General features: G+C 43.7%; 4 protein-coding genes across 4 annotated transcripts; 3 read left to right on the top strand and 1 right to left on the bottom strand.

Moving 5' to 3' along the window:
• The first annotated feature begins 562 nt into the window (after positions 1-562).
• LOC137279130 (Kruppel-like factor 18) lies at positions 563-2,283 on the top strand. Its single transcript, XM_067811605.1, has 3 exons — positions 563-892; positions 1,591-1,714; positions 2,222-2,283. Exons 1-3 carry the CDS (start codon positions 563-565, stop codon positions 2,281-2,283), a joined length of 516 nt encoding a protein of 171 aa, XP_067667706.1.
• On the bottom strand, positions 2,013-4,770 carry LOC137278704 (D(1A) dopamine receptor-like). Its single transcript, XM_067811217.1, has 2 exons — positions 4,649-4,770; positions 2,013-3,773 (listed from the first exon to the last, which is right to left on the bottom strand). Exon 2 carries the CDS (start codon positions 3,764-3,766, stop codon positions 2,564-2,566), a length of 1,203 nt encoding a protein of 400 aa, XP_067667318.1. The 5' UTR covers positions 3,767-3,773; positions 4,649-4,770; the 3' UTR covers positions 2,013-2,563.
• A 6,805-nt stretch (positions 4,771-11,575) lies between these two features.
• On the top strand, positions 11,576-12,538 carry LOC137279129 (clumping factor A-like). The gene has a single exon (XM_067811604.1). The coding sequence runs from the start codon at positions 11,576-11,578 to the stop codon at positions 12,536-12,538; it is 963 nt and encodes a 320-aa protein (XP_067667705.1).
• Positions 12,539-22,160: 9,622 nt separating this feature from the next.
• On the top strand, positions 22,161-25,229 carry LOC137277189 (orexin receptor type 2-like). The gene is made up of 2 exons (XM_067808864.1): positions 22,161-22,303; positions 23,357-25,229. Exon 2 carries the CDS (start codon positions 23,358-23,360, stop codon positions 24,543-24,545), a length of 1,188 nt encoding a protein of 395 aa, XP_067664965.1. The 5' UTR covers positions 22,161-22,303; position 23,357; the 3' UTR covers positions 24,546-25,229.
• The last annotated feature ends 449 nt before the right edge of the window (positions 25,230-25,678 follow it).

The raw sequence follows: 25,678 nt of genomic DNA, 5'->3' as shown, positions 1-25,678 counted from the left end.
GTTCTCACTCCAGACAGGACTGCATTCACTACAGACAGGACAGCACTCACTACAGATAGGACAGATCTCACTACAGACAGGACAGCTCTTTCTACAGACAGGACACCTCTCACTGCAGATATGACAGATCTCACTACAGACAGGACAGCACTCACTACAGACAGAACTGCACTCACTACAGACAGGACAGCACTCACTACGCATAGGACAGCACTCACTACAGACAGGACAGCACTCACTACAGACATGACAGATCTCGCTACAGATGGGACAGCTCTCACTACAGACAGGACACCTCTCACTGCAGATATGACAGATCTCACTAGAGACAGGACACCACTCACTACAGACAGAACTGCACTCACTACAGACAGGACAGCACTCACTACGCATAGGACAGCACTCACTACAGATAGGACAGCTCTCACTACAGACAGGACACCTCTCACCACTACAGATAGGACAGCACTCACTACAGATAGGACAGCACTCACTACAGACAGGACAGTTCTCACTCCAGACAGGACTGCACTCACTGCAGATAGGACAGATCTCACTACAGATGGGACAGCTCTCACTACGAATAGGACGGGTCTCACTGCAGACAGGACAGCACTCACTACAGATAGGACAGCACTCACTAGAGACAGGACAGCTCTCACTACAGACAGGACTGCACTCACTACAGACAGGGCAGCACTCACTACAGACAGGACAGCTCTCACTGCAGACAGGACAGCTCTCACTGCAGATAGGACAGCACTCACTTCAGATAGGACAGCTCTCACTACAGACAGGACAGCTCTCACTACAGATAGGACAGCTCTCACTACAGACAGGACAGCTCTCACTACAACATATGTCATATTTGGGATTTCACTTTCTTAGTAAAGTACAAATTCTAGTACTTTTTCGGTTGAGTCCCATCCGGGATTCGAACCCGCACCCTCAGAGTCAGGCACCCTCAAAGTCAGCCAGCTAGCCCGCTCAGCCACCGCGACTTCCGCCTGGCTGAGCGGGCTAGGCGGTTGACTTTGTGTGCTGGTGATTAGGTGCCTGACTCTGAGGGTGCGGGTTCGAATCCCGGATGGGACTCAACCGAAAAAAGTACTAGAATTTGTACTTTACTAAGAATGTGAAATCCCAAATATGACATATGTTGCATTTGACCACTTTCTAAATGGCATCGTGTAATCATAGCTCTCACTACAGATAGGACAGCTATAACTACAGACAGGACAGCTCTCACTACAGATAGGACAGCTCTCACTACAGACAGGACAGCTCTCAATACGCATAGGAAAGCTATCACTACAGACAGGACAGCTCTCACTACAGATAGGACAGCTCTCACTACAGACAGGACAGCTCTCAATACGCATAGGAAAGCTATCACTACAGGCAGAACAGCACTCACTACAGATGGGACAGCTCTCAAGACAGACAGGACAGCTCTCACTACACACAGGACAGCTCTCACTACAGACAGGGCAGCTGTTACTACAGACAGGACAGCTATTACTACAGAGAGGACAGCACTCACTACAGATAGGACAGCACTCACTACAGACAGGCCCTCTTTCCCTACAGATAGGACAGTACTCATTACAGACAGGACAGCTCTCACTACAGAGAGGACAGCTATCACTACAGACAGGACAGCTCTCACTACAGACAGGGCAGCTCTCACTACGTACAGAACAGCTCTCACAACGTACATTGAATTTAGGTTTAAGCCGCACTCAGCAATATTCCAGCTATATGCAGGCGGTCTGTAACCAGTCGCTATGGACCAGACTGTCCAATGATCAACAGCCAGAGCATCAGTCTGCGCAAATGTGAATCGATGACTTGTGTAGACCTGACCAGCCCATCACGTTAGTCGCCTTTTGTGGCAAGCATGGGTCGCTGAAGTCACAACGTCACTAGAACTAGCAGGTAATAGGTACACAAAGGCAGTCACTGCGGACAGGAACGTAGTTTTGTGACTTATAAACAAAAACTTATGCATATGATGTTCATCTTCTTTATAAGAAATATTTATGAAGTACCGAAAATGTACACTAAACGTTTAGGAATCGTCTTAGTGTGTAGAAGATATATCCTGTGAGAGTGTTCATTACTCATCATGACTACATACTGTGTTGGTTGTACCACCAACCTACGTGCGATTGTCCGTCTTACTATTTCTTCATCCTCACTGTCAGTTCGCATCCTGCAGTGTTCAGCTCGCCCCGCTCATCATTAGGTTCAAGTGTCCACATTCAACGGAAACGGGCATAGCGAAATGCCGGTAACTCCAAGTAACACACAATACCCACCGATACTTTGTATTTCATCTTCAGCGTTTTAATTCAATTGCCGAAACACATTCTTTCTCATACAGTTTGTCCCACAGTCGTCCCACAGGAAAGCCTCACGTCTATGTTCCAAACTCTTATATGTCACCACGTCCCAAGTATAGGTGTGTCACCCCGTTCCCAGTATATATGTGTCACCCCGTTCCCAGTAGCCTAGCCCTCACTGTCTGTCACTGTAGTGATGGTCTCTGACTCCCAGTAGCCTAGCTCTCACTGTCTGTCACTGTAGTGATAGTTTCTGACTCCGTCTTCAGACACACCAGTCTCTTCATCAGTGTTACACATTCCTGTCGAAAGCGTTTGTTATAGCAACTGTAGATGATGGGGTTAACAGCGCTGTTGAGGAAATACGACCTCAGAAAAAAGGCATAAAATGCGAGTCCAACTCGGTTGCAGTGTAGTGAGTCCGTGAACTCTGAACTTAGTATCTGGCGCGTTATCTGGAGTCCGAAATGTGGCATGTAGCCAAGGATGAAGACGACTGTCACGGCCAGCATCATGTGCGTCATCCGTGAACTCCGGAGGAACTTGTTTCTTCTCTTCTTCGTGTCTCTCATGGACGAGGATTTATCAGCGTGTGCCTTGTCTGTTGGTGAGTCTGAGCGAGATGGGAGAGTGTCGCTGTTGGTAACGTCTGTTCCGCATTCTGAAGCGTTGCCTGCACGTGCTGCTGCTGCTTGTCGAGCCCCTGAAGTCAACGTCGCACGACGTTTCTTCTGTTTGACAATCTTCAGCACAATGAGTGTGTATAACAGAATAAGAATGATGATTGTTATCACACAAACCAGTGCCAAGCATATTTGGTAGAATGTTGGAAGCATATATTCGCTGAAAGAATCATCGAACGAACAATCGTATGTCTGAAGGCCATGTATGTACCGGCTGTGATGGCCGTAGACCACAACAGCCGGCATGGAAATAAGGACAGCACATCCAGTGATCACGTAGATGCACTTTTTGGAATCGTTCACCAATATTTGCCTTCGAAAAGGTCTGCATATCTTTCTGTATCTATCAATGCTGATTATCAATAGTATAAGTACAGACCCACTTGAACTGAATGTATTACTCATCCGCACTAATCTGCAAAGTGTAGGGATATCTAGAAAGTAGTCCGTTATGAGGTCAGCTATTTCGAACGGGATTCCCACGAGGCAGTTGAGTAGATCAAACAGTGCCAACGCAACGATGAATCGTCTTGGGGTACTCGGGGGTAGCTTGAGGAGGTAGATGACGCAGACGATGATGTTGCCGGGGATGCCGACGAGAAGAAGACACGACAGGTAAACGAAGGTTGGAACTTTATAGAGAAGCTCTTCCTGCTCGAGAAGAACAAGCACTGATCTGACGTCGTCATGCGTGTAGTTGGTGTCGTTGCGAAAGAGGTCATCGTGGCATTGGGACATGGCTGCCCTGTAAATATGAATAATGAAAATAGACAAAACAATTAAACACACAACAAACAGCACACATTGTCAGATGGGGTAGAAAACACGGTAACAGTCAAATATCGTCAGTTATGGGAAATGTCAGGTGAGTAGGCAGAAGAATATCTCACAAACCTTGTCAGTCTATAGTTTGCCAGGTATGATGATATTTTCGAAACATCACTTCACGAAGGCAACAGAGCCAAGCGACGCATAGTGGTTACAAAATACTGCAATGGTCATGTAAAATATGTGAGTGAGCTTTATACACAGGCAAAGAAAGAGTAATCTTTCAATCTCGTTGCCCTGGCATTTTGCAGCAATACACGAGTGATTGCAGCGTGGATCCAGGAATGTATAAAACTGAATTACCCTGGGGCCATTTTCAACTAGATGACCGTTTTGGCAGAAGAGAATATCGTGATATATTTCAACATATAATCATCAGTTTTTATATGGGCACTGGTCGTGTCTCACATTCTATCTTCTGTAAGCTGAAATCAGCGGAAAAAACTCCTTGTCACCCACGACCGGTTGAGTAGATAGGAATTGGGTGAGTAATGGTCTGGCTGCCATGAAGGAGTCTGAACATACTGCTTTCTCATGAAATCTAATAGTCCCCATGTATTCTAATAGTTCTGTGTCAGGTTACCTGGATACCTGATCATGAAAGTCCCCATCCACTCTAATAGTTCTGTGTCAGGTTACCTGGATACCTGATCATGAAAGTCCCCATCCACTCTACTAGTTCTGTGTCAAGTTACCCGAATACCTGATCATGAAAGGAAACGCTCATGTCATATTCGCCTGAGTAAGTTTTGTTCAATTATTTTTCAAACATAATAGTTCTAGAGTACTTACGCTATCGTGAATATCCGTGAAAATGAAATACACGGTAAACCTGTCTCCTCTAACAGAGCGTCTGACTCCACAACATGGCTATTCGGAAATCCGCAAGGCCGATCTTGACCTTGTTCTCTCCACTACAGTGACCTCCCTTCCGAAGCAAAATTCGAGAATAGAAAATGTCAGAGCCTATATCATATGACGTTCACTGTAGTTTCATGCCATGTCATCCCGACTTGCAGGTTTCTACCATCTAGTCCGTCACGTCACCTTTGGGTGACGAGACAATACAGCAATAATGGTAGAGTGACTGGAGTAATGCTTTGTCAGCAATATTATTGTCACGTGAGGAAAGTTAGAAGTAGGAAACTCAAATCTGGGGTTCTGTGAAATGATAAGAGCCCATGGGCACCCACACTATGTAGAGACTGTTCATCAACAACACAAGGTATATAACAACATTGTATTATCTGTATCAGAAAGGAAATTACATGTTAACGTTCCTCATAGAAATGATCACTAATTGTCAACACAAGACTCAACTCTCGTGTCTGGAAGACGCCAAACGCAAACATATTGCTGGACAGCAACCTTCACACACGTCTCCCATACACGTCTCCCATACATATTCACTTCAAAGACGCCCGTCATATGCACATTCCCTTCCCACACGCCTGTCAATACACATTCCCTTCACACACGCCCGTCACACACACACATTCCCTTCACACACGCCCGTCACATACACATTTCCTACACACACACACATACACACAAACACAACCGTCAGATCAACAAGCTTGTCCCTACAACAGCAGGCCTGACACCAGGCCCGCAGACTAGCCTCTAGAACAGCAGACTTGTCATCAAAACAGCAGATTAGTCACCAGAGCAACAGACTAGTGACCAGATCAGAAGATTAATCTCAAGATCAGCAGACAAGCTAACAGAACAGGCATGGATGGATTTGGTTTGTTATGGATATCAAAAAACACAGTCTGTATACCCACAATCATTGTAATGTTTAAAGAGAGATTTTATGACTGCTTCACTCAACTGGCATGCATCGCTAATTTTGTCATCTAAACGTAATTACTAGTCACAATTTAAATCATCTCTAAGCGTCGAATTATACTGAACCAGTGAACTACTACCAAATCATCGTAAAATCATGACTCAGTTTGCAGAATGTACAGACTCGCAGTGGAATGTGGCCGACATACATCCCTGAAACCCTCATCTGACGTGGGTGACTCAACAATCCACACCTGAAACCCTCATCTGACGTGGGTGACTCAACAATCCACACCTGAAACCCTCATCTGACGTGGGTGACTCAACAATCCACACCTGAAACCCTCATCTGACTGATGTCATCGGGCAATATCCATATTTTAATATTATTGAGTAAATATAAGGAATGAATAAGAGTACCATTAATAAATATTAAACTACACTCAGCTTTAAACAAGATGCATTTACTTTCGCCAAATGTTTGTGTTATGGGCCTTAGTCCCAAAAATACAGAATAAACCTGACTATGTGTCCGCCGCAAAGGTCTCTACCACTTCACCCTAAACCCCAAATTATGTATGTATGTATGAAAGTGGCGTACACAATGACAGTAGCAGTATGTACAGCGTGGCCATAAGAAGTTACCATGTGTTCGCGAGTTTGATACGGAGATTTATCATGTGTCCGAGTTAAATACCAAACGAAGAAAGTCCGAGTTTGAGATTTAACTCTGATACATGATAAATCTCAAACTCGGACTCGCGAACGTATGGTAACGGATTTATCTCAACGAGCACCCTCATTAAATGCTTTCAATCTGTACTGACAGAATGATCAAAATGGCGGCCGATTGTGTCTGTATACCTATTTTGTAAACGTACAAAATTTTGGTTCATACCACTGCATACAGCACAAAAAGTTTGTGCAACGGTTCTAAACTGAAATTAAGTACTTACACTAATTAAGCTAAGCGGTTGCTGAAAGAGCGATTTCTTGTGCGTTTGAACGGTCACGTCGCCTCATGCACACTTTCCACCCTAGAAACAGTGCAGTCAATCGCTCGAAATCCACAGCCATTCACGGTAAGACTTTTCTATATTAAGGATCTCTCAAATAAGACACTACAACGTTAGTAACTGCTGCTCCGTTATAACATGAAACTCTCATCGACTTGGAGGTAAGGTCAGCATGGCCTGGGCACAACCTCAAAGACGACACTCGCATTAGACAAAGCGAGAGGTTACTGTGAAGACGTGTCGATATTCTACAACAGGTAAACGTGGGGATTGTTTATGGTACACTGCTACTGAAGTGGCTTTTGTGGCCTAGAAGTTATATTATTTCTTTCTCTGACCTCTCGCATGTCAAAGCATCGGTCATGATCGCAGCTTGGAAGTGTCATGGAGGACTCCGTGCGAGAAAGCGAGTCGTTTTGAGTCGCCAGCGTCAAGACAGCACCAGTACAAGGTGGAAGAAAAGAAGGTGAATGTGTGCTAGTTTATTCCGGGTGGCTTGTACCTTGGGTTCATTCTTAGACTCGCCTACTCGCTGATAAATATAGAGAGACGTTATAAGTTGTTCATTGGTCACGAGGGGACCATGGATTGAAGTACCCTCGATGTTTACGTTCTCCGAGGCCTGAGCCCGAGAGTCAAGGGCGAGGAGAACATAAACAAACATCAAGGGTACCGTAACCTATGGTCCCCGAGGAGCCAGTGAACAACGTATTTATCTTACCGGACCCCTCAGTATTAATTTTGACCTGTTTGGAGTATCGGATCGTACACTTCAGCCAACCCCTGTGAATCAAACGATTCGAATCTTGCTGTTTATCCCCGTAGGTATAGTCTCAATAAAGTTGCCGCGAAGTAATTCCGCTTCGTAGTATTCACAGAGACTACATTTGTCAAAATGTATACATTGGAATGCGAGACATGTTTTTCCGTAACCGTTGCTAGATATGGCGGACGACACAAGAAAAAACAGATTTTGAGTTATCTACCTTCCATCGATTTGCATCCGCACAACATCGGTAATTTCCGTGCATCATGCGTGATGGTATGAGTTGCTATTGCAATACACTTCGCTTGTACATGGGGTGCATTGAAAATAACAGAAGAGCGCTCAAGTAATCAGACAGCGACATTTATGTGCGAGGTAAGATATATATGTATACACTCTTGTGGTCAGTGACGGACATAGTTCGAACTGACACCTCGACAATACTGTGACCCCCCATGGTTTGAATAGAGTGATAAGTACAACGTGGCAGTACAGTACAACGTGGCAATATAGAATGCAGTGAGGGTGACAGTACAATGTGGTGATATAGAATACAGTGACGGTGACACTGGCAGTACAGCGTGGCAATATAGAATACAGTGAGGGTGACAGTACAGTGAGGGTGACAGTACAATGTGGTGATATAGAATACAGCTACGGTGACACTGGCAGTACAGCGTGGCAATATAGAATGCAGTGACAGTGACACTGGAAGTACAACGTGGCAATATAGAATACAATGGCGGTTACAGTGGCACTACAACGTAGCAATATAGATTACAGTGACGGTTACTGTCGCAATTCAACGTGGCAATATAGAATACAATGACAGTATCAATACAACATTGCAATATAGAATACTATGACGGTTACAGTGGCCGTCAAGCGCTATAGAAAGTGGCAAGATCGAATACAGCTTCGGTGACAGTGGGTGTACAATGTGACAATATAGAATGCATCTATTAGAACAGTGGCAATATAGAATAGAGAGACGGTGACAGTGGCTGAACATCGTGCAAACAAAGAATACAGTGACGGTTGCAGAACAACCTGCCAATATAGAATACATAAACAGTGGCAGTACAGCGTAGCAATGTGAAATACAGTGACGGTGACATTGACAGTACAGCGTGGCAATATAGACTGCATTGGCAAGGACACTGGCAATACGACGTGGCGATATAGAGTATATGGTGACGGTGACAGTGCAGCGTGGCAATATAAAATACAGTGACAGTGGTAATACAACGTGGCAATGTAATATACAGTTACTGAGTGAGTGGCAGTACAACGTGGCAATATATAACACAATGGTAGAGGCAGTACAACTTGGCAATATAAAATACAATGGCTATGCAGCATTACAATATGGAATACAATGACAATGGTAGTACAAAGTGGCAATATAGAACAGAATGATAGTGGCAATGTGACATTGCAACATTTCATATATAATGGCAATGGAAGTACAACATGGCAACATAGAATACAATGGCGGTTACATGGGCACTACAATTTGGCAGTTTAGAATACAATGGCGGTTACTGTAGCAGTACAACGTGGCAATATAGAATACAATGATAGTTGCAGTGCAACGTGGCAATATGCAATGCAAAGACAGTGGTAGTACAGCATGGCAATGTAGAATACAATGACGCTTCCAGTGGCAGTACAACATGGCAATGCAGAATACAGTGACGGTTCCAGTGGCATTACAACTTGGCAATATACAATGCAATGGCGGTTACAGTGGTAGTAAAACTCTGTAATATAGAATACAACGGCAGTGGTTATACAAAGTGGCAACATAGAATACAATGTCGGTTACAGTTGCAGTCAAGTGCTTTAATACAGAATACAGAGACTGTGGCTATGCAGAGTGGCAACACAGTGACGGTGACGGTGACGGTGCCAGTGGCAGTACAACGTGGCAACGTGCTTTCTCTTCAAAAGAATGTCCGAAGCAAAACTAACTGTGAATCTCGACAAGAGTGAATTTGGTAAGGCACAAGTTGAAATTTTAGGGCATGTTGTAGGGCACGGCCAGGTACAACCAGTTTATGCTACGGCTGAAGCAATTCTACATTTTCCAGTACCTCAATCTAAGAGAGAACTCATGAGATTCTTGGATATGGTTGGCTATTTCAGAAAGCTAGGTCAAAATTTCTCAAATGTTGTATCACCACTTACCAACCTTTTGGGGAAAGAGGTAAAATTTCAGTGGGATAGCAGTAGTCAGACAGCATTTGAAAAAGTCACACTCATGAATTCTCCAGTATTGCAGGCACCAAAGTTTGAGAAAACATTTAAATTGCAAATTGATGCAAGTGATATTGGTGCAGGTGCTGTCCTGATTCAAGAGGATGATTCAGGAATTGAGCATCCGGTTTGTTATTTTTCAAAGAAATTTGACAAGCGCCAAAAGAAATCATTCTGCCATTGAGGAGAAGACATTAGGTCTTTTGCTAGCTATAGCTTTACAGCATTTTGAAGTGTACCTACGCACCACTACTTTGCCAATTGAAGTGTTCACTGATCACAATCTTCATAAAAGAAAGAACAAGAACCAAAGACTTATGAGGTGAAAATGCTAAAAATGGGACCTGAAACAACTGTGATTGTCAGTCACAAACGATGAACGATGGACCAATTCAATCATGGATTATGTAATGCAAAATCACTCAGTGTAATCTCATCAATATCGGGTATCAAACATGCCATTGAGGAGAAGACATTAGGTCTTTTGCTAGCTATAGCTTTACAGCATTTTGAAGTGTACCTACGCACCACTACTTTGCCAATTGAAGTGTTCACTGATCACAATCTTCATAAAAGAAAGAACAAGAACCAAAGACTTATGAGGTGAAAATGCTAAAAATGGGACCTGAAACAACTGTGATTGTCAGTCACAAACGATGAACGATGGACCAATTCAATCATGGATTATGTAATGCAAAATCACTCAGTGTAATCTCATCAATATCGGGTATCAAACATCCGGTTTGTTATTTTTCAAAGAAATTTGACAAGCGCCAAAAGAAATCATTCTGCCATTGAGGCAAGGTGGGTAGTACCGCCTTGCCCACGGATACCATCTCTGACACGTGTTCTCATGCTGTAAACCAACTCGTTGGATTCTCCACACTGGAATCCTCCGCCACTCCTCTTGCAGTGCCTGAAACCAGTTCGTGTACAGTTTGCACAGGGGGATTCCTCCTTCTGACATGCCGACCCATTATGTCCCACACACGTTCAGTGGGACTTAAATCTGGGCTTTGGGCTGGCCAGTAAGGAAGAAGGTCAGTAGCGTTCTTCGTAAGATACAGTGACGGCACGAGCGCAACCTGGCAATTTGCATCCATAAATATTGGTCTGGATGCAAGTGGATGTCCATCAAAATGTGGTTCGACCTCTGTCAACAATTTCTTGGTATCCTTGTCCATTAAGGTTTCCACGAACTTGAACCAGCTGTAGTCATGGGAACAACAGCTCCACATCATAACTGATCCACCACCAAATGAAACTTCCTCAGCAATATTACGTTGGGCAAAGGTACTCCGTGCTCGCCACACTCGTGTACGGCCATCGATAACATGAAGCTAAAAACCTGCTTTCATCTGACCACTGGACAGACCTCCACAATGACATTCTTTTAGTGTTCACGAGCTCTACACCAATCTAGTAGCAGCTGTTTGTTTTCTGGTAGTAAGTAATGGCCGTCGTATTGGTCGTCTGGCTCTTAGTCCGGCACGGTTGTGCCGTCCACGAACAGTACTGAATGAGACGGTTACCTTGCCGCCACCCTTCACGTGGTTGTGCCGTCCACGAACAGTACTGAATGAGACTTTTACCTTGCCGCCACCCTTCACGTACCTGCTAGTCTGTCGTACAGACCCTGAAGCAAATGTATCCAAGAAAGTCCATGTGGCAAGTCCAGATTCCCCTTGCCTCTAAAAATGAAGAAAGTCTCTGGACTCCATTTTATTATATTACATGGTAAGTGGGGACTTGGAAACCGCACTGGTTGGAGTCATGAGGGTTTTTTTTTTTAATCTCAAATTTCTTTTTGAATGTGGTGGTGCTTAACCTTTACACAGATGTATACTTTGCTTTGCTGGTTCTGAGGGAATTTTGTAACGGCAAATTATGTTGTTGACAGTGGCAGTTGAAGCACAACGTGCGAATATAGAATACAGAGACAGTGACAGTGGCAATATAGAATACAGAGACAGTGACAGTGACAGTGACAATATAGAATACAGAGACAGTGACAATATAGAATACAGTGACAGTGGCAATATAGAATACAGAGACAGTGACAGTGGCAATATAGAATACAGAGACAGTGACAGTGACAATATAGAATACAGTGACAGTGGCAATATAGAATACAGAGACAGTGACAGTGACAATATAGAATACAGAGACAGTGACAATATAGAATATAGAGACAATGACAGTGGCAATATAGAATACAGTGACAGTGACAATATAGAATACAGAGACAGTGACAGTGGCAATATAGAATACAGAGACAGTGACAATATAGAATACAGAGACAGTGACAGTGGCAATATAGAATACAGAGACAGTGACAATATAGAATACAGAGACAGTGACAGTGGCAATATAGAATACAGAGACAGAGACAGTGACAGTGACAATATAGAATACAGAGACAGTGACAATATAGAATACAGTGACAGTGGCAATATAGAATACAGAGACAGTGACAATATAGAATACAGAGACAGTGACAGTGACAATATAGAATACAGAGACAGTGACAGTGACAATATAGAATACAGTGACAGTGGCAATATAGAATACAGAGACAGTGACAGTGGCAAGATAGAATGCAGAGACAGTGACAATATAGAATACAGAGACAATGACAGTGGCAATATAGAATACAGTGACAGTGACAATATAGAATACAGAGACAGTGACAGTGTCAATATAGAATACAGAGACAGTGACAGTGGCAATATAGAATACAGAGACAGTGACAGTGGCAATATAGAATACAGAGACAGTGACAGTGACAATATAGAATACAGAGACAGTGGCAATATAGAATACAGAGACAGTGACAGCACAACGTTGTAATATGGAATATAATGTCAGTCGCAGTAAAATGTTTCAATGTAGAACACAGTGACGGCGACGGTGGCAGTACAAAGTTGTAATATGGAATATAATGTCAGTCGCAGTACAATGTTTCAATGTAGAACACAGTGACGGCGACGGTGGCAGTACAAAGTTGTAATATGGAATATAATGTCAGTCGCAGTACAATGTTTCAATGTAGAACACAGTGACGGCGACGGTGACAGTACAAAGTTGTTAGTAGCTCATATAGCCACCTAGAGCTTGCACACAGGCTGAATGAATGCCTGAGGCAAGTGGTTCCACTCAAACACCAATCTCTGTTCCAACTGCGCATGTCTCGGAATGATTGTCTGTGGATTATGTCTATGTGTAGATCATGTCTATTGTAAGGATAACAATCAAGGCGCCGGCCGGCACGCAAATCTTTCGTGACGACTACACAGGACTGGAAAAACACGGGATTGATCCATACAAGCAGCAAAGATGGAAAAGAGTTCACACTGCTGACGCAGATGTAGCTGCTGATTGTACGAGAAATTGCAAATACCATACGTGTCAGATCATCTAAACACGGCAACACATACTAACAACATTTTGGTGAAGGAGGGAGTGGTCCCACAAAGTCACAGTGGACAGTTTGCCATGGAAATGAAGCTGTCTTAGTAACACCAGTGGGACTCCACGGACGGAAGCCGTCAATACATGCTGAAGACTGACTGAAGTATTCCAAACTGTCATCTCCGTTCTGTCAGTCACCCTTGCTAAATGCCATGTACGTATCACAGCAAAATGAGCAAGATCATGTTAATAAGGCACAGATAGATAATTCAACTGAATTTTCCACTGAAATCTTAACAGAATGTCACTTGGAATGTTATATTTCCAAGGTATATATTACACATCAAACATAATATAACAGTTCTAAATACAATCTAGTTCTTTTTCAGATTTTGATGACATAATAAATTCCAAAGGTCTGCTTTCATTCTAAATTTCCTACCACAAGTATATTCTTTAAACTTCCGTACTGCCCAGATAAGTATCAAAGCTCCCTGTGTACAGTGCAATAATTACGTTCAATTTTTGACAACGTTTTTGACAACGTCATTCTGAAGATGTACCCCTGCTAAACCCGCTTTACTGGCCTCTGGACAACAAGAGCATTAGGACTAAAGTCAGGATGTGAGAACATTGGCCCTTCAGCTCTGTCAAACGCCCTCCTTTCAGTTTCATGCCAAACATTCGTACGAGATTCTACCATGCCACTAAGTGGCAACACCAGATCGGAAAAGTTGGGAATAAATCTAAGAAAGTATGCAGTAACCAGGAAACAACCTCAGGTGCTCCCATGTACAAGGAACTGGATAATTCCGAACCGCCCCAAGTCCTTTCCTACCAGGATCAACTCAATCAGCAGAAATTGAGAAACCAAGATATTCTATGTTATCCATAAAGAAACGACACTGGGGAGTTTTTAATGTTAAACGAACAGACATCATTCGCTAAAACACATCATGTAACAGTGACTCACACATCGTTCAGACACACCAAACCATGATCTTTCGAAAATCCACATAGGGTAAGACGCACAGTTCGTTGGAATGCTAAAGATTTTCCAGGCACAAGACAGGATCTCAAATGCGGTCAAGGACCTAGACGTTTCATCCAAAACAATCTGGTTAAAAGCAGAGTTCATATCTCATAAGAATCTCATAAGTGCCTCATTTGGAGTCATTAACGGGAAATGTTTGTCAAGCAACTGGTCACTCACATTTCTCAGGTCCAAACAAAATCTTATACTCTGATCAGCCTTTTCAAGCAACACAACTGGTGAAATGGCACTTGATCTACTAGGTGCCACTATACCTTGATCAACCATTGATTTAGTTTGTTCATCAACAATCTTATCTAAAAGAGGACCAAAATGCTTTCGACGCTGTGTAACATTTCTCAAATCTGCATTTGGTTTATTTCTTACTGACAGGCTCTGGATTTATTACTAACGCACACAGATTCCCCAAGCTAACAACAGACCTGGCTACACACAACCCTTCTTGGATGCAAATTTCTCATTACGTTCAGTCACCATATGTTCACCATCACCAAGGTTCTGACAACAAGACACCTGCAACACTTTCTGACACCTTGTTGGTATAACGACAGGCTCAGTCAAAAGACCCTGTCACCAGACTCGATTAAGTTACCAAGTTTGACTTCATTATGTCTTGGTACCAGAGTAACACTGTCATTTTTTTCTAAGAAATCACAGTCAAGCAGAACATTCTCAGTAATGTTTCCCAACACATGGAGAGTACACTTGTCGGTATTACCATCAATACGCACGCACGTATACTGTACCCATAGCATCTAATGACTCGCCAGATAACGTCTTAAGCCTCGACTTCGTTTCCTATGTGGACACACCACCTGGAAAGGCCTTCTCCAACATGCTAACACTAATACATGACACACCTGACTGCTTGCGTACTGAGGTTTTTGTCTTGACCTCCAACCAAATCCCCCGGCTTTTATGTCGTAAATGCTATCAATATATGCAGTAAAAGACATTTGTTTAGGGCCATAAACTGGCATTTTAAAACCTACCTCGAAAGTTCAAGATTAATCAGCGTTCGGGGAACCAACAGCATTCTCTCCCTCATCGACGGACATGTTGGCCTCACTCCGTGTGGGACACTCAACAAAAAAAGCCACGATATATAACAAAGTTTTTCGGAGGGAATTCCTCCCGTAACCCCTCTTTTTACATAGTAAATTTGTTCCATCGGGGAGTCAATCCCTGGTGTAATATTCCAACACTGAAATATGTTCATTGTTTTATACCTGTTCTAGTTTATTTAATGTATGTTTAGATTGAGATGTTCATGTCAATTGTATTTATGGTTTTTGATTGGGGTGAGGGGTACGGGCAGGACAGCTGTTCACTCACACGTCGGCTTTCATTAAACCTTCCATAATTTATCAAACCATGTAAGCAATTCTAATAATTACACATCTGATCTTTGGGTTGGGGAACAAGTCAAGTTTACTTTTAACTTGACAGCATTAACCAATGTAATTTTCAGGCACTGCAATTTTTTCCATGCCGAGACACTTCATGTTTGAAGCATAGGTACAAATTGAATAGATAGAATATCGCAACATTGCAAACGCCAAACTGGAAAGGATATATAGGAGACAACGTACGTTTACAAAGGGTGAGGAATGTTGGGTGTCTGTTCTGGTTCAAAGGTGACCGTCAACTGTCTAGCTCCTTTGCTCAATATAAAAATGTAAACAAACCACGTGGCACCTGAATAAAATAGTTATCTCCCTTAGGCCAGAAATGAAGGGTTGTAAGTTCCCAAGAGTTATGTCCTTTTACCTGCAAGTCAAGCCTTAACTAGCTTATGCTGTCAGTTCTAATATCAGATAAAATATACTAGGGACATAAAGAAATTATGCATACAAAAATTTAAAATCTAAATGTCTATAACCTGTGTAGACATATCAGGATTTAAACTCAGAGATTAGTGACGTGTATTCAACATGCATGCACGTGTCACGTTCAGTGACGTCCTTGAGACGGGCAATACGTTGTTGCACGTGCATTCCCGAAAGAGAAACAGAGCAAATCAATGCCACACAATAGTGCCACTTTGGAAGGTTCAACCCCTGCACTTGCGATATCGTTAAAAAAATTAAACGGCTACTGAAAAGCATAGCATGCCTGGTTCGTGGGTGGCTGCACAATTCCACTGCCATCGGAACACCAATTCTACACTGGTGAGACGCTACCAGAACACAAATGACGTCATCGATCGGCCACGTTCTGGACGACCACGTGCAACAACGCCAAGACTGGACAGATGGATAAGGGTGACCCATCTTCCCCACAGACTGCAGTGATGACTGCCCGAACCATCCCAGGACATTGCCGTATTCACCCCAACACAGTTCGAAAACGTTTACATCATCACGGGATCAGACCACGACGTCCTGCCATTCGACCTACCCTGGCACAACGTCATAGACAAGCTCACCGAATGTGGTGCCGAAATCATGTTCGCAGACCCTTGTTTGGATGGAGAAATGTTGTTTTTACAGACGAGTCCAGGTTTAACATATCCCATATAGACACGTGGGAGAATGTTATGCACAGGCCCGTGTCTTGGAGAGGAATCGTTTTTTTTGGTGGTTCCGTGATGAGTTGAGGTGGAATAACAGCATTCCAAAGAACTCCTTTGGTGATTGTTCAGGGCAAATTAACTGGTGTGGGCTACAGGGATAAGATTCTTCGACCTGTGGCAATTCCGTTTCCGCAACGTCATGGCCTTGGGTTAATATTGCAACAGGACAATGCTCATCCTCATACAGCAAAGGGTTCCAATGGATTTCTTGCAACACCACTACGTTGACTTACTGCCTTGGCCTGCAAATTCATCGGATCTCTCCCCGATAGAACATATTTGGGACGAGATGGTTCGACGTCTAATCCGTCCTCCTCATACACCAGATAACGTCCTTGACCTTGCAACTTGAGAGAATCTGGCGTGACATCCCAGAAGCCTTCCTTGCACGTTTGATAGGCTCTATGCGTCGCCGATGAACTACTTTTCTCAATGCTGATGGTGGACATACCCGTTATTGAGCTTGTGACATGGTTGTTTGACCCCTGTCCCTCTTGTGGACTCATGACGTCATTGTGATTGACTTTTCAGTGGAAATTCTCCCGACTTGTTATGGTCTCATGATCCCTCCATTAAAGTTTATATGTACCTTTGACATTGTTATCGTACTTATAACATAATAATATTTTGAGAATACAGAGTTTCTATATGTGGCTAGTATATAAGAATGAAGATTTTTATGGATATCAACTTCTTTATGAGAGAACACAACGTTTCGGAGTTAATGCTTACTCCTTCATCAGGTGATTGAGAAAGGGATACAGAGGTGTATTTATATGTACAGGTAAAACAATAACAAAGTAACAAGTGGAATGAGTTAACGAAAGCTAGTATAAACAAGCACTGATAGGAAGCCGATAGTTAAGATAACAATGATGGAAGCCAATGGTAATGCATTACAGTTGATTGGATATGTTTACATAACATGATTGGGGATAAGGATGGAAGCCAATGGTGATACATTACGCATGATAGGATGATGTACATAACACACGATAGGGGGTGAGCATGTTTACATGAGGGTTGGTGATGTACAAACACAAGTATGTACTCGGGTAGATAGGCTATACATGAATTACATAGATAGAATGTACACAGGTAGATGAGATTAATTTATCAATAAGTCCCAGGCACTTGGTAGGTACACTCCTTGGTCGCGGTTGATGGCTGGTTTCTGTCTCCGGATCTCGATGGCCTCTTGCAGTTTCCTTTGGCGCCAGTTTTTGTTGTTGGTAGATAGTATCCTAGTGTCCTCCCATCGAATTGAGTGTTCAGGGTTCTTGAGAATGTGTTCAGAGATGGCCGATTTCTGGTCGAGTTTCCTGACTGAGGTCTGATGTTCCTTCATTCTGGTGTTGATTGGTCTCAGCGTTTCTCCAATGTATAGGTCGCCACAGTTGCAAGGGATCTGGTAGATGCATCCTCTCGGGTTAGGGTGTTCACAGCTGGGTCACAGCTGAACCCTATCAACTCCCAAGCCCCATACGGAAGAGCCACCATCAAGATCCACAAGAACCCGCCCAAAGCCCGGATTCTAGTCTGCTCAAGAGGTTCAGTTTTCTACAACACCGCCCAGTTCCTCACACGTCTCCTCGCTCCACTTGGCAAAGATGGCAAGTCCTACATCAGCGACTCTTCATCCTTTGTCAACCAGCTGAAAGAATCCAACCCCACAGGCACCATGGTCAGCTACGACGTCGTGGACCTCTTCACCAACATCCCACTAGAAGAAGCCCTGGACATCCTTCGCAGCAAGTTAGCCAATCGGATAGATGACTTGGACACCCAGCTCACCATAGACAGCATCATCAACCTCGCCCGCAGCTGCTTTGACACCTCCTACTTCACATTCAATGGTAAGATATACAAGCAGATCCACGGTCTCCCCATGGGCTCACCTCTTTCTCCTCTCATTACAGAAATCTTCATGACCTCCTTCGAGGAAGCAGCCCTCTCCACAGCTCCGTTCCAGCCCCTCTGTTGGTACCGCAAAGTCGACGACACCTTCACCACCATCGCCTATGACAACGACCCCAATGAGCTCCTCAACCACCTCAACGACCAACATCCAAGAATCAAGTTCACCATGGAGACTGAGACCAACCAACACCTGCCCTTCCTTGATGTATCCCTCCACACCACAGACGATGGACTTAGAACCTCAGTTTACCGCAAGCCGACGCACACCGACCAGTACATCCACTACAACTCCTGCCACCACCCTCAGATCAAGCAAGCTATCATCGCCACCCTTACCAGACGTGCCAAAGCCCTCTGCCACCCCGATGCCCTAAACAATGAACTGGACCACCTCAGAAAGACATTCACCACACTCAACGGTTACCCTCCCCAGCTCGTCACAGCCACCATCAACAAGACCCTTAAGGACCGAGAACCCCGCCCCAAACCTTCTCCATCACCCATCAGAGTAACCATACCCTACCTTGGCCCCATCAGTCATCAAATATCACGCCTCATCAAGACTAAAGCCAGCATCGATGTCACCTTCTCCAGTGGCAAGACCATCAAGACCTACCTAAAAGCCAACGGTAAAGGACCCAGCTGTGAACACCCTAACCCGAGAGGATGCATCTACCAGATCCCTTGCAACTGTGGCGACCTATACATTGGAGAAACGCTGAGACCAATCAACACCAGCATGAAGGAACATCAGACCTCAGTCAGGAAACTCGACCAGAAATCGGCCATCTCTGAACACATTCTCAAGAACCCTGAACACTCAATTCGATGGGAGGACACTAGGATACTATCTACCAACAACAACAACTGGCGCCAAAGGAAACTGCAAGAGGCCATCGAGATCCGGAGACAGAAACCAGCCATCAACCGCGACCAAGGAGTGTACCTACCAAGTGCCTGGGACTTATTGATAAATTAATCTCATCTACCTGTGTACATTCTATCTATGTAATTCATGTATAGCCTATCTACCCGAGTACATACTTGTGTTTGTACATCACCAACCCTCATGTAAACATGCTCACCCCCTATCGTGTGTTATGTACATCATCCTATCATGCGTAATGTATCACCATTGACTTCCATCCTTATCCCCAATCATGTTATGTAAACATATCCAATCAACTGTAATGCATTACCATTGGCTTCCATCATTGTTATCTTAACTATCGGCTTCCTATCAGTGCTTGTTTATACTAGCTTTCGTTAACTCATTCCACTTGTTACTTTGTTATTGTTTTACCTGTACATATAAATACACCTCTGTATCCCTTTCTCAATCACCTGATGAAGGAGTAAGCATTAACTCCGAAACGTTGTGTTCTCTCATAAAGAAGTTGATATCCATAAAAATCTTCATTCTTATGTATTTTCACTTCTAAATGACATTCAAAGACGTGGCTAGTATAATTATATTTTCAATTTAACAATATTCTTTACCGCTGCCACCAACTGTAGGATAACAATCAAGCTGCCGGTCGGCACACAAAACATTTATTCGTGACGACTAGACAGAACAGAAGACGAGACTGGTGAACACGTGCAGCACGGACGACCCCCTGACAATACCTGACTGGCTCACTGCGTCGTGTGTGTAACGCAACGCAATACGTAAAGGGACCATCCGTCTCATGTTACCTCACACTATATGTAGGCGATTATTTCTGTAGGTCATGCCTATATGTAGGTCACGTCTATCTGTAGGTCACGTTTATATTTAGGTCATGTCCATCTGTAGGTCATGTCTATCTGTAGGTCATGTCTATATGTAAGCTGTGTCCATCTGAAGGTCATGTCCATCTGTAGGTCGTTGTCCTGCTTGAAAATACGAACATTTCCATACAACACGTGAGCAGATGGAAGTAAATGTCCCTCGAGAATATTTATGTACCACTCACTGTTCACTTATGGGGGGGTAGGGGGGGGCGTTGCCCCTGACACAGATATGCCATATCATATGTTCAAATTTCGGTCCGCACTTTGGGCGCTGATACAAAGGTTTTCAGTTTGCTTGTTCCTAAATTTCGGTGTATTAGAAAACAGCCACACACTTTCATCACATTGTCCTAGTTAAAATTTCTGTGCTGTAAGCACCAGTTCTCCTTTAGTTCTGGTTTCATGATCGTTGATGGAATTCCTCGACTTTTCTGCCAACCCACTGCATGCAGCTCAGTTATAATTATAATTAATTACAAACAGTTCTAAACTCCTTCGTTTGTGGTCTACGAACAAGAATATCAAGCCGTCACCGACAATCAATTTTTGCCATTTCCATTAGCAATATTTTTTTTCAAAACACGATAAACAGTGGACAAAAGGATATCTGTTCTACTTGAAATCACTTTGATGTCCTTGTTATAATACTCTAAAATCAACTTCCTCTTCTCTAAATTATCCACACTGATGATCACTGAAGATGTCCTCTGCTGGCAAGTAAACAAAGGGGGGTAACCCTTCACTAACTAATGAAAAAGGATTAATGGAGTTACTCTCTTGAATGAATCCACGCACTTGATAGCTCGTTAAGGTTGTTTATACGAGAAATCCAATTAAACATAGTCCTGAAATTCTCAATAGTTTCTTGTCATACTATAAATATCACCATATACATGGAAGTGCGTATTACACTTTCTCAGTCGGACGATATTCCGTCCCGTGTCAGTCCTCCTGCCCACTGTTGGGGTGACATGTTGACAAGAAGTGTATATTTCCGCTGCCGTCTACAGCAGGTCATCCACCAACGTGTATATCTAGTCCGCTGGTGTGATGGTCATCCGTTACCGAGTACGTCAGCAGAGGTGACTGTCTCCCGACTCACACGGGACGTGCATACTGGGGTCTGGGTTGGGGTAGAGGTGGTGTTGTTGCCATTGTGCCAAAGACCAAATACACGACATTACACGATCAACAGTTTTGTTCTGCACCTGTTTGGTTAATGTTTGGCGGTTTACATTGATGGGTTTATATGTGTGGACGCAGCGGGGGCGTGTATGTGTTCCTAGGTTCTTACAATCCTTCTTTTGTACTTTGAGAATGGAAAACAATCCGTAATCAAATCCAAAACGAATGTTGACATTTTCATTGAGCTTTGAGGCGGCACATTTTGACAACATGTAATTCTAATTGGAGCACTAAATATGAAGTTAGGTAGATACAGTGTCATATTGACACTGTCAGTGAAACGTACAAATCCCAACGTCAGGGGAAACCAGCGAGGCTATAATCGTCTTTAAACGGAAAAGGCTAGTACCCATTATACGGCTTGCCCTCGTGCATTTAAACACACATAGTTGTTAGCGTGAGTTAGATGACCTCTGACCTGCCACTATACAAATTCCTTTAATGGATTGTTACAAACCGAGGTTGATACTGGTCTCCCTCCTGCTTCCTTCCTTATTTCCTGATAGTCCGATCGTGTAAGACGGCCAAACACTGCCTGCCCGTCCTGCAACAGTGGGGTCGTGATGGTTCGGTAGACGACTACAGTGAACTATCGGGACTGAAACAAATGAGGCAAAGTAGAGCTGAAAGTCGCTAAATCTTGACTCGGAACTGGTACCTGGGACCCTGCTGACTAGGCCATCACTCACCACAGGTAAGCTGTTACACAGGGCCCATCTCTCTCGGTGGATGGGAAGAGTAGCACTCCCTAAAGCGAGCTGAGACATAAGCATTCATTTTTATTACCCCACTGCTAAGTAGGACGTTATAAAGTATCTATCTATTACACTTTGAACAGCACAGCCGGACTACCTCACCCATTCTGGAGTGTACTGTTCTATTATGTGACACACTTAAATTCGCGTTACAGTTTCTTAGAGGATCCTGAGTTGGGAACTATAGTGTGGAATATGACTTCATACACGATCTCACCTTTGTGTCAACATTATCACCTATGTAGTTATGTATCAGGATTTAACTGATACCACGTGACCATGTTAATTATCGGTATCAGTCACAGGTGGTCATGTCAGTTGTCGGTATCAGTCACAGGTGGCCACATCAATAACAGGTATCAGTCACAGGTGGCCATGTCAATTTTTCGACATCAGTCACCTGTGGACGTGTCAATTGTCGGTATCAGTCACAAGCCGTCACGTTAGTCATAAGCATTGTTCAGACGTTGTCATGTCACATATAAGGATCAGTCACAGGTGGTCATGTCACATATAAGGATCAGTCACAGGTGGTCATGTCACATATAAGGATCAGTCACAGGTGGTCATGTCACATATAAGGATCAGTCACAGGTGGTCATGTCACATATAAGGATCAGTCACAGGTGGTCATGTCACATATAAGGATCAGTCACAGGTGGTCATGTCAGACACAAGGAGAACTCAGAGATGATCATTTGAGTCAAAGGGGTCAGTCACAGGTGGTCTTGTCTGGCAATGGATGGTCAATTTCGGATAATATCATAACAGCATAAGATGAGGACGCACGCACTATACACACGATTAAACTGTACACTGTGCGTTGCTTGTTTTCCGCGTGGCCCTTAACTGACGTTGGTACGAACTTTGCAGTAAGCGTGAATGGACACGGGGCATAGTTCACAGATCGTCTTCACTTCAGCTGATAAATGGTCATATCATTTGTATAAACACTACTTCCAAGAGTTAATTCTTCCAATGTTGACTTACAGAATGGCACCATGCACACAGGACTTTCTTCTAAACATGGAAAACATGACACTGGAACAGGTGAAGACGAGGCTGGATGAGATAGAAACCGAAGAGCTTCCGTACAAGGTGCCGACGTTCATCTTCCTGGCGTCTCTTCTAATCTGCGGCATCCCCGGTAACATCATCGTTTGCTTTGTCTACAAGTTCAACTTTCCGTCCGGACCATCAAAAAGTTTTATTCTGGGTCTTGCGTTGTTTGACCTACAAGTGTGCTTTATTGGTGTGCCCTTTGAAATCGTTGATCTGAAAACTGATTACTTTCTCAATATCCCCTGGTTATGTAAAATAGTGAGATTCAGTAACACACTGGCCTCGGCGGCTTCAGTGCTCACACTGCTGGTGATCGCTGTATATCGCTACAAGAAAATCTGCCTTCCCTTTAAGAAGCAAATAACGATGAAAGAAGTCCGATATGCTTTCATAGGAGTCGGTATATCTGCTTTATTCATTTCTTGGCCAGCACTGGTTTTCTACGGCAATCAAACAAAAACGATTGGCGGTTACGAGACCACAGATTGTTCATTTGACAATGTGTTCATGGGGACGTTCTACCCACAGTTGTATCAGGTGTTCCTGGGCGTCTTGTGTTTCATCATGATTGGCATCCTCGTCGTCCTCTACACCCTCATCGTTATCCAGATCATTAGACAGAAACGTCGAGGACGGGCGCTTGGATCTCACTCAGGGACCCTCGGTTCTCGTCTCGACCTCACAGAAGACACGAAGCACAAACCACCCAGTGGCTTAAGAAAGGGTTCCAAGGCACTCAGCGCCAGTACCCTTAGTATTGGCGGAGAGGTCAGATGCGCGACGCTGGAGCGGAAACAGGCGAAACACGTTAAAAGGTCGCAAACCACTATCATGATGTTGCTGGTGACACTTGCTTTCATCGTGTCCTATATGCCCCATGTGCTGCTCCAGATGACTCGCAGACTGGACAGCGGATTTGAGGCCAGGGTTCATTGCAACAAGTCGGCGTCTGCCGCTTATAAACTCTTCCTCCGCTCCTTCTTCCTCAACAGCGCCATCAACCCAATCATTTACGGTTTCTACAACACCAGGTTCAGGAATGAGTGCAAGAGACTACTTGTGAGGTTACTTCATATTAGAAACGCCAAGGTGCAAGTGAGCACAGCGTCCAGCGATTGATAACTGTCGGGTTTTTTTTGGTTTTTTTTTGTTTTAATTGGTGTGCACGGGAATACCAAACATGGACTAAACTTGAACAGAAAGAAACTGTCATGGGTGTTTCTTTACCCAGCAGGAAATGGGTATCCGGTGGTATATGTCATATGATTATCACCTTTCACAGGCAGTTTGGGTTGTCCGGGGTAATAATGCGTGGTGGTGTTCAGGGGTACATATACAGTAATGCGCCTGCGTGGATGTCTGGTGAGGATGAGTCTGTGGGATAACCCGTTGAATACTCCCCAGAGAGATGAGCTGGTTAAAAGAATGCCAGAAAATAATCCGTTGACCAAGGGCTTTGAACATGTGCCAACGTATTTATCAATCTAGAATGATGATTAATTGATGTGAATATAGTTTCAGGCATTCATTACACGCAACTGGTAACATTCCTTTACTTAACGCGAATATTCTTACTATGATTGTCACGATACGATACTTATCTCCAAACTGAGGTCACGATGTGAAACGTATCTTGATACTGAGGTCGCGATGCGATAAACGTATTCTCGATACCGAGGTCAAGATACGATCCGTATCGCGATACTGAGGTCTTATTACGATGCGATGACTTGCTTGACAACGGCATTAGAATCTGTGTCGAAACGTCGCCTATATAGAATAAAGAAGTTGTCTAGCCATAAACATTGTCATTCTTCATCTACACAGCTTCTAGAATGCAATTCCATAGATACGTATCACAATACTGTATTTCAGAAATTGTACTCTTAGCAAGTGGTCATTTCCTGGGTGGCAAGTCGATGCCACAGATCACCAGTCCCCAAATACACGTTACCAGTTAATTTAAGTCATATGTTTTATAGTTGGAGTTCACTAGAGAAGCTGACCATGAGCCAGAACGTACCCATCTACCACACACCAAGCCATCTGTGTTTTATTCTGTATAAGAAATACAAGAGACAAATGTGTTTGCCAACATTGACGATTTTTGCTATGCGCTACTAAATTCTTACTGTTCACACTTCACTGTTCTCACTTCACTGTTCTCACTTCACTGTTCTCACTTCACTGTTCTCACTCACACACAGCAGGCCAATACATCGTGAACAAGCACTGAGTCACCGGCCCCGGAA

This window comes from Haliotis asinina, chromosome 3 (genome assembly GCF_037392515.1).
Source record: "Haliotis asinina isolate JCU_RB_2024 chromosome 3, JCU_Hal_asi_v2, whole genome shotgun sequence".
Classification (NCBI taxonomy): Eukaryota; Metazoa; Mollusca; class Gastropoda; order Lepetellida; family Haliotidae; genus Haliotis; species Haliotis asinina.
This window is presented reverse-complemented; position numbering and strand designations above follow the sequence as displayed.